Raw genomic sequence first — 9,582 nt, forward strand, 5'->3', positions numbered from 1 at the left:
CGCAAACCATCTCTATCCATAATGGCATGTTGCTCTACACTTTCACTTACACGATTATGTTAGGTGAAATAGAATAATACGTATATAATTTGCGAACAGTGGAACTGGAAGGTGGCCTCTAAAACATACACCTGCAGATCATTTAGTGTTAACATTCTTAATTTTATCTGATAATGACTTTCTGCTTCTGTGTCTTAAATCGTTTATCATAATTTAATGCCCATTATTATTGCTTCTGAGGACTGCATTCTTAAATTTATGCGCAAGCGAAAATGTTCTTGTCTTATATTTACTTTATTATGTTCAATTGCGTTTTGCTTCACATTTATACTTGTAGATGTGAAGCAATTCATAAATATATCAATGTCGTGGGTAAAAAGGAAAGAGGCGCGTTGGCATGGTTCAGATTAGGTGGATGGAAACAATTAAGGAAGAGAAACGAAGCAGGGGAAATGATAAGTTCTTCATGCGATGGAGAGGAGAAGCATGAGCATATCCTACTGAACTGCCCTTCTACACGTAAACTATGGAACAAATGGATGAAGAACTTAACAGGGAGGGAGGTGATGGAAATGGTAGACGACAGAATGAAGATAAAAGAAGCGGAACAGCAAGTGGGGAAATACCTGGGATAAGTAAGAGAACGGCGGGGGAAAGCTATGAGAGAAGGCAGCGAAATGAGTGATCATGCTCCAACCGAGCCATCTTCATAGTGCAACAAAGTGTAAACATCCCTTATCACATAACGATGAGGGGAGACTGAAAGTGTGAAAGACAGCCCGATAGTGCAAAGGGAGTTTGTGTGGGAAGTAAAAGATTGAAACAGAGTGAAATTACAACAAACTGTATTCATTACATCAAGTGAAATCATATTATATTTTATGGTTTTTACGCTATCGTAGTAATGCAAGTATATCTCAAGATGTCAGTTGATCTGATTTTCAACTCCCGCGGAAGAGAGAGGTGTCTCCTTTTTTAGTTTGAACTAGGTTCTCAATGGAGCAAAATTCGAATAAAGGGACTGTGCTACTGCGGAAAGATCTATTTGAAATGTGTGCTACACGCTTCTATTTTCTATAGTAGAGAATCCACTTTTTTTCCTCATGTGCATATTGTACTATGCCTTGAAGACACTGTATGAGTATGGAGTAAGAGTGCACATATTCTCGATATCGTCCATACTAGCTGCAATGTAATCAGCACCATGCTCCATTACCACCATTAATGAGAATTCTTATCTAAGAACATCCACGTCGGGTCTCCGGCGTGGCAATTCAAAAGAAAAGTGCTTGAACAGTAGGAATATTTTTTTGTTTACGACTGGCAACACTGGTTTCTTGCCTGAATGTGGTACATCGGCTTTTGTTTGCAGAAACGGAACTATAGTTAACCGGCGTCACGTGATATACTCCACTTTTCTTTTATGGTGGCTCCACGGGCAGTGATGCTGTTAAACAATTAGAATTATGTCACCTCAAACGTGAGAACGCATTGAAGGAAGAATTCTCGTTTTGAAAAGCCTTGATTTTCTGGGCTACTTTGCTCGTTCTTTCGCCACTAGCTTTAAGGTCTTCAACATCCTTGCCTTTTTCTTGTTTTTCATGTTTATTCTGAATGAGTAATTGTTCTTAACTTCAAGTGCATGAACTGAACAAAGAATCGGCCGCAGTCTCTCGCTCTAAAACGCACGATTCGATCATTCAGGTGCTGACTCCGCACGGCAGGATAAGAACAAAACAGTCCATAGTATTTGTCACCTCAGTTGAAAAAGTGGAAGAAAGGAGTTTTTGTTAAGTTGTGGATTGTGTGATAAGATGCATCGTGTCATAATGCACAATAAACTGTGTGTGTCGGCTTACATAAAATAAAAACTACCCTTTTCATCGCTACGATGGTTAAGATTAACTATGGCAGACATCAAACTTGCAAATCGCTCTGATGGAATCGTGAGGATTCGTGGTAGAGCCACATATTTATGGTAAATAAAAGATCAAGATATCGGTACAAGACTGGTCATATTTCGGGATCAAAAGTGGTATACAAAATGGAATATTAGCAGAGGCACATATTTTTGGTAAACAAAAAACAAAATTTCGGTACAAAAACGGAGTCAATTTCGGGTTCAAAAGCGATAAATAAAATGAAATTTCGCTGTTATAGCGGTGAAAAGGCACCATATAAAATGACATTTTGGTTTTAAAAAAATGTTAATATAATCCCAAATTTGATTTAAAAACTGCACTATTACACAAAATAAACATATCCCTTCTAATAGCACATTAAATCATTACCAGAATATTAAGTTTATTCCTGTATAAAAGAGTCCATTTTTGCTTCTCAAATATTTACAGCAGAATTAATCAATTTTCCGTGAATTGCATAACTTGCAGGATACTTCAGACTTCAGAAAGTGTCGCGTCAGTATATAAACGGAAAATTTCGTGTTTAAGAGTCTATTTCGCATTTTGCAGTTCATTTCGCATCATTTCGTGACAGAACAGGGTAGGAAAATGCACCTCACACCTTTCAGAAACATGAAAAATTAACATTGGAATGTGTTATTTCACATTTCGTGTTTTCGTCAAAAACGAAATATGCATGCCTTCGTGGATACATGGCTAAAAGTGTTTGAACAGTGAGTCTGGAAAAATGTACAAAAGTATGACTCCATGTTCCTGTCTCCTACTTCTAAAATCTATATTCTTACAAAATATAAAAGGTTGCATGTTGCAATGTGCCTTGAAAGCATATAAGGAGAACCTCATACATTCACAATCTCTGTAATTTGTGGAGGTGATGTGATCAGCACCACGGCTCCGTGAACCCTAGACATGATCTATGCATGTACATTAATGGACAGATCCCCACATGAAATTAACTACATATACCAGCAGTCGAACCTGGCTAATTCTGAAAGATATGATTTCCTAAAATATTAATGGACGCACAAAGCCGATCTTCTAGAATTCCAGAGAGTTGCAACGTAGATCATATTCTGCATTTCATGTAAGGTCTTAGAGCGTCAAATTGCCCTTTGTCGACAAAATTACATCAAATATTGGTAATAATAAAGTAATTTGTTTTATTTTATGATTTATACGGAAAATGTATGTTAAATTAGGATCTGTTGCTGGTCATCAACTCCTACAAAAATTCTGTTATTTAGATAATTTAGTGTTTAAAAAGTGTAAAAATCAATTAAATACTTTCAGCGACATTGACGACATTGACATCCATTTTAAGGAAGTTTAGATCAATACATACTAAATTGTTCAATGGATAATTCTAAATAAATATCAGTAACTAACTAACTAACTCTCTAGCCTTCTTAAACCCGAAGGTTCATGGCTGCAGCAACACAGGCCTTCCATCTGTCCCTATCTTGAGCAAGATCTATATACTCTTTTCCATCCCTACCGATTTCCCTTAGGTCCATCTCGACGTTGTCCCTCCATCTTCGTCTTGGCCTTCCTACTGGTCTCTTACCATCAGGTTCCCCAACAAGAATCCTGTAAACTCCTCTTTCCTCTCCCATTCGTGCCACATGGCCTGCCCACCTAAGTCTTCTTGATTTAATTATTCTAATAATATCTGGACATGAATACAAATTATGTAGTTCTAAATTATGTAACCTTCTCCACTCACCTGTCTCCTCATCCCTTTTAGGTCCAAATATTTTCCTAACGATCTTATTTTCAAATACTCTCAATTTATGTTCCTCTTTCAATGTAAGGGACCAAGTTTCACACCCATATAATACTACAGGCAAAATTACTGTTTTGTATATTTTAACTTTTAGTTTCTTAGATATTAAACGAGAAGACAAAAGTTTATGAAGAGAGAAGTTACATGCATTTCCTGAATTAAGCCTACTTTTTATTTCCTCTTTAATATAATTTTCATTTGTTAATATTACTCCTTAGTATTTGAATTTGGAAACTGGTTCAAACGAGTTGTTATCAATAATTAGATTTTGATTATTACCTAACACTTGGTTTTGGCCTGTAAGCATATATTTAGTTTTCTCTTTCTTAACTTCCAAACCTATCTCTTTAGCAGTTTTGAAAAATATTTTAGCATTATTCTTAATTGTATTCACATCATCTCCCAGTAAGTCTACATCATCTGCATATGCTAACAACTGAGTCACACCATTTAATTTTAGTCCTTCTTTAGTTTCGTTTACCTTTCTAACAGCATATTCTAAGGCAAAATTAAAGAGCAATGGAGATAATGCATCTCCTTGTTTTAACCCATTATGAATTGTAAATTTGTCAGACATATTAATACCCGCACGAATTTTACTTTCTGTTTCACTGGTGCATATTTTTATCATACTAACAAGCTTCTTAGGTATTCCAAACTCTACTAATATATTATATAATTTATCTCTTTTGACCGAATCATATGCTTTTTTGAAATCAATGAATAGCTGATGGACATTTTGATTATATTCCCACTTTTTTCAAGTGTCTGTCTGATGTGAAAAATTTGATCTGTAGTTGATCTGTTGCATTTAAATCCACATTGATAATCACCTATAATTTCATTAGCATATGGGGTTAGTCTTTTTAAAAGAATGTTAGATTATTTTATATGTTGTTGAGAGTAGAGAAATTCCACGGTAATTATTGCAGTTCATTTTATCACCTTTTTTAAACACAGGAACAATTATGGATTCTTTCCACTGTTGAGGGATTTCTTCTTTATTCCATATTAAACAAATTAATTTATGAATTTGACATATTAATGAATTTCCACCATATTTATTAAATCAAAGCCAGGTGCTTTGTTATTCTTTAGCCTTTTAATAGCATCTTTAACTTCAGTCAAGTTAGGTTCTGGAATTAAAGGTTCTGCTGTGTGGACTTCATTCACTTCTGATTTATCTCCTACATGGACATTTAAAAGGTCATTAAAGTAGTTCTTCCATCTATTTAGAATATCGCTTGGGTCAGCAAGAAAATCACCGTCTTTATCTTTTATCAAGTTTACTTTAGGTTGCCACCCCTTTCTAAACTCATTTACACCTTTATATTAATCTCTGATATTTTTATTTTTGCTGTTTGTTTCAATTTCGTTAATTTTGCTTTGCTTTTCAAGTAATCTCTTTTTTTACTTCTAAACGTGCGGTTAACTTCTCGCTTTATTCTATTATAATTGTTTAGATTTGTATCATCAGAGTTATTTAACCACCTAAGTCTAGCCTGATTTCTTATTTCTATTAGATTATGACATTCATTATCAAACCATGGCTTACTTTTTCTCGGTTAATGGTATCCTATACTTTCTTTAGCTGCTGATTCTATTGCATTACGTATGTGCTCCCAATTCTTATTTACGTCTGTTTCATTTATATTTTCATCATCATTTAAATCCTGCAAAACATCAAATCTATTTGACAGTTTAATTTGGTAATCTTTCTTAATTCTTTCATCAGTAAACTTTCCTGTATCAAATTTTAGAACTTTTAGATTTTGTTGCTTATGATTTATCACTGAGAGTCTTTCTCTAAATAAATAAATATCAGTTCATTTGTATATTATTTTTAATGTATTCTCCAGTTACATGAATGAGCATGTAATATACTTTGTACATGTTAGAGAAGAAAGAAAAATTATGCACGGGTAATGTGATATCCTTTTACACAATACATGCATTGAAAACTAAATAAAGTTCCAGGAAGAATTCAAAGTAATGTAGACTAGTAATTTCTATTATACAAAATGAACAAGATGTATAAATATGTAACATTTAATAAAGACACAAAACAAAAAATATAAGACAGCACAATAATGAAATCAATTATACTTGTTTTCCAAAATTTTTAGCCACTCTATCATGCGCAGTTTCAAAATGGACGGTGAAATAGTAAGTAAATCACAAATTTTAATAGCCTTTCAATGAAAGACTCTGAGCATTAAGTTATGCGACCCTTGAAGAAAGTATATTGAATATATCGTTTATGTGCCTGTGAATTACTGTCACACGAAAGGCCTTCCTCTAATGATGTTGTAATATGCAGGCCCGTAGCTAGGCAGGGGCCAGGGGGGGCTGAGCCCCCCCCTGGCATTGTCGTCAGCCCCCCCTGGCGTTGTCGTCAGCCCCCCCTGGCGTTGTCGTCAGCCACCCCTGGCGTTGTCGTCAGCCCCCTGGTATTAGGTAAAACTATTGCATAATTTGTTTGCCGTGACAAGTGAAAATGTAGAGTGTGGATATTATTTGCTCATAACTTGATAGAAGGATAAATTCACAGTACATGAAGAGCAGCTATCACATTTGTTCTTCTTGTTTATAAACCGAAGTTTAAGTAACGGGAAGTATTTAGAAGGTTCTCCAAATTTCTTCCACAGGGGATCTATGCACCTTCGCTCCCCCTCTTTCGGCTTTCCCTTGTAGCAGGTCCTTTCCATCTGCATCAAAGGTCATATGCTCCCAAGTTTTGCGAAGGGAAGTTTTATTGCCCGGTCGGGGGTGGAATATAAGGTCTTGCCCATGCCCTGTCGGGGAAAAACATTCACAAAGACACTTTGTTGAGTTCTTCATTCGTGTAAAGAAGGTTTCGCGTTTGCGCGGGTGTTATTGTGTTTCGTATCTTCGTAAAACTGAGTGGTTTTAGTGACGAATAATATAACCATGTTTCGTCCTTGGTGTGTAGTGTTGTGATATTTTAACGATTCCCCAGCACCATGGATAAATTTATAATTCGTAAAAAAACATCTGAATCTTTGACCACGGCGACCACCGTACCTACTCTTTCCCCATCTACGGCTGCCTCCAATCAAGAAGAGGATTTCTTGCCTACAGAAGTAAAGGACATTTCCAAACCAGGTGAGGAAATTAAGCAGCTAAAACTCAAACATTATCCCCGAAATGCTGATGGACGGTGTTTTCAAAGTGACTGGTTTAAAAGGTTCAAATGGTTAGAATATTCGCAATTTTTAGATGCAGCATTCTGCTATGCTTGTAGACAATATCGGCCTTTCGGATGCAAAGAAGTGGCCTTTACATCTAAAGGTTTTAAGAACTGGAAGGCAGCTCTCGATAAAACCAAAGCAGGGCTAGTGAAACATGATGCGACACTTACACACATAGAAGCAATGTCAAGGTGGGCAGAAAAGCAAAACCGTTCGTTGGTGGGAAAATCTATTTCTACACTAGTCAATCAGAATGTTCTTGAAGAGAATCAATATTATATCAAGAGCATTGCTGAAGTTATTCAGTTCCTTGCAATAAACGAATTGCCTCTTAGGGGAACGTACCACTTAGAAGAACATGAGGAACAAAGCCTGTTTCGAAATCTTTTCGAGTTCACGCTTCGAAAAGATGAGAAACTGGCAGACTGTTTTAAGCAGGTGCCTAAAAACGCATCTTACTTGTCCCCTGAAATTCAAAATGACATTATTGAAATAATGGCTGACATCGTACGTGAAAACATTGTTAGTGACATTAACAGTGCAGATGTTCCTTTGTATACTTTGCTTGAAGATGGTACACGAGATAAAAACAACAGAGAAAACGTAGCCATAGGAATCCGCTATGTAAAGAATGGGACAGTCATGGAATCAATTCTGTGCATAGAAACACTGTCAGCTTTTGATGCAGAGTCTTTTGCAGATCTAACACTAAATATTTTTCAGAAATATGGTTTGGATAGTGCGAAATTGCTCAGCCAGTGTTTTGACGGGGCTTCAGTTATGAGTGGGAAGAAAGGGGGTGTGCAAGCTTTAATCCAGCAACGGCTTGGGCGTCTAATTCCTTACGTTCATTGCTTTAACCATCGGTTACATCTGGTAATTGTTAAATGTGTGGATGAAATTTCTCCAATTAAACACTTTTTCGAACAGAGTTCCATGTTGCACAACTTTCTAAAAAAGGGAAAAGTTGCCATTTTATACGAGGGGAGAAGTCTTTCGCGACTTTTAGAACAACGTTGGTCAGGACATTTAAAAATGACGAGAACAATATTTGAAAACTACAGAGAAATAATTCATGTTTTGCAGTTGGTGAAAAATGGAAATTTTAACGGGGATGACGTAGCAGCAAGTGTTGGTTTGCTTGTAGTCATTAGCAAACCTGAGTTTCGGTTTTGCTTAGTGTTCATGAAAAAGATCCTTGAAATATTAAGCCCAGTTGATAAAATGCTTCAAGCACGTAATGTTCATTTGGATGCTGGTAGAAAGATGATTGAAGCTGCCACAGAAACATTAAGGAGCATGCGTCAGGAAGATGTGTACGAAGGCATTCTGCAAGAAAGTAAGGTACTGCTAGAAGAGGATGGAATTCATGACGAGATTGTTGAGCACCCCACAAGAAAGAGAAAACGAAATACACAGTTGCAAGACTTCGTTATCACTGACGTCCTAGGAGAGGAAAAGCTCACATCTCTCACACAAATATTCTACGAATGTTTAGATCTTGTGCTAACAGAAATAAATAGACGTTTTACCAATAACGACGACTTATTGGAGGCTATATCATCGGCTGAGTCCCTTCAATTATTTAGCAACATTGAATATTTATCAGCCTTTGGAATCACCATTCCGTCAAAAGAGGAACTAACTGTTGCCAATGCATATCTCAAGAAACTGGATTCCCCTGATACTTTTAAAGAACTATACAAAACTAGAATGGCCTACGAAGACACTTATGCTCTACTTGCTGGCATAAGAACTTTTGCATGCAGTACAGCGTTGTGTGAATCCACTTTCTCTGTGTTAACCCGCATCAATAGCCCTCAGAGACTGTCAATGTGCAGCAAGCGCCTCGCAAATCTTGTTTTTCTGGCATTTGAGAAGAAACGAGCATCGAACATAGATATGTCGAGACTGCTTCACAGGTTTAACAACATGAAGAATCGCCGACTCCAAGTTTTTTAAGGCAGAGGTATGTACTGTAGTCACTATTATTGAATATTGTGCATTTTTCATATGCTAACTAATTAACTCTCTAGTCTTCTTAAACCCGAAGGTTCATGGCTGCAGCAACACAGGCCTTCCATCTTTCCCTATCTTGAGCAAGATCTATATACTCTTTCCATCCCTACTGATTTCCCTTAGGTCCATCTCAACGTTGTCCCTCCATCCTCGTCTTGGCCTTCCTACAGGTCTCTTACCATCAGGTTTCCCAACAAGAATCCTGTAAACTCTTCTTTCCTCTCCCATTCGTTCCACATGGCCTGCCCACCTAAGTCTTCTTGATTTAATTATTCTAATAATATCTGGACATGAATACAAATTATGTAGTTCTAAATTATGTAACCTTCTCCACTCACCTGTCTTCTCATCCCTTTTAGGTCCAAAGATTTTCCTAAGGATCTTATTTTCAAATACTCTCAATTTATGTTCCTCTTTCAATGTAAGGGACCAAGTTTCACATCCATATAATAAATACTACAGGCAAAATTACTGTTTTGTATATTTTAACTTTTAGTTTCTTAGATATTAAACGAGAAGACAAAAGTTTATGAAGAGAGAAGTAACATGAATTTTTCATATGGGATACAAATATTTGTGTAATCAAAAGTGTATGAAGTGTTTAGTAAGGAATGAGGTCAGTAGCATTCAATTAACACTTCGAGAG

The 9,582-nt window shown here is 36.4% G+C and overlaps 1 protein-coding gene across 1 annotated transcript; it reads left to right on the plus strand.

The window, feature by feature from the left end:
- The first annotated feature begins 526 nt into the window (after positions 1-526).
- LOC145978780 (zinc finger MYM-type protein 1-like) lies at positions 527-8,879 on the plus strand. The gene is made up of 3 exons (XM_083111596.1): positions 527-614; positions 7,183-7,793; positions 8,004-8,879. The coding sequence occupies exons 1-3, from the start codon at positions 527-529 to the stop codon at positions 8,877-8,879; spliced, it is 1,575 nt and encodes a 524-aa protein (XP_082967722.1).
- Positions 8,880-9,582: the final 703 nt, after the last annotated feature.

The sequence above is a fragment of the Lepisma saccharinum genome, chromosome 25 (genome assembly GCF_977018435.1).
Source record: "Lepisma saccharinum chromosome 25, izLepSacc3.1, whole genome shotgun sequence".
Taxonomy (NCBI): domain Eukaryota; kingdom Metazoa; phylum Arthropoda; class Insecta; order Zygentoma; family Lepismatidae; genus Lepisma; species Lepisma saccharinum.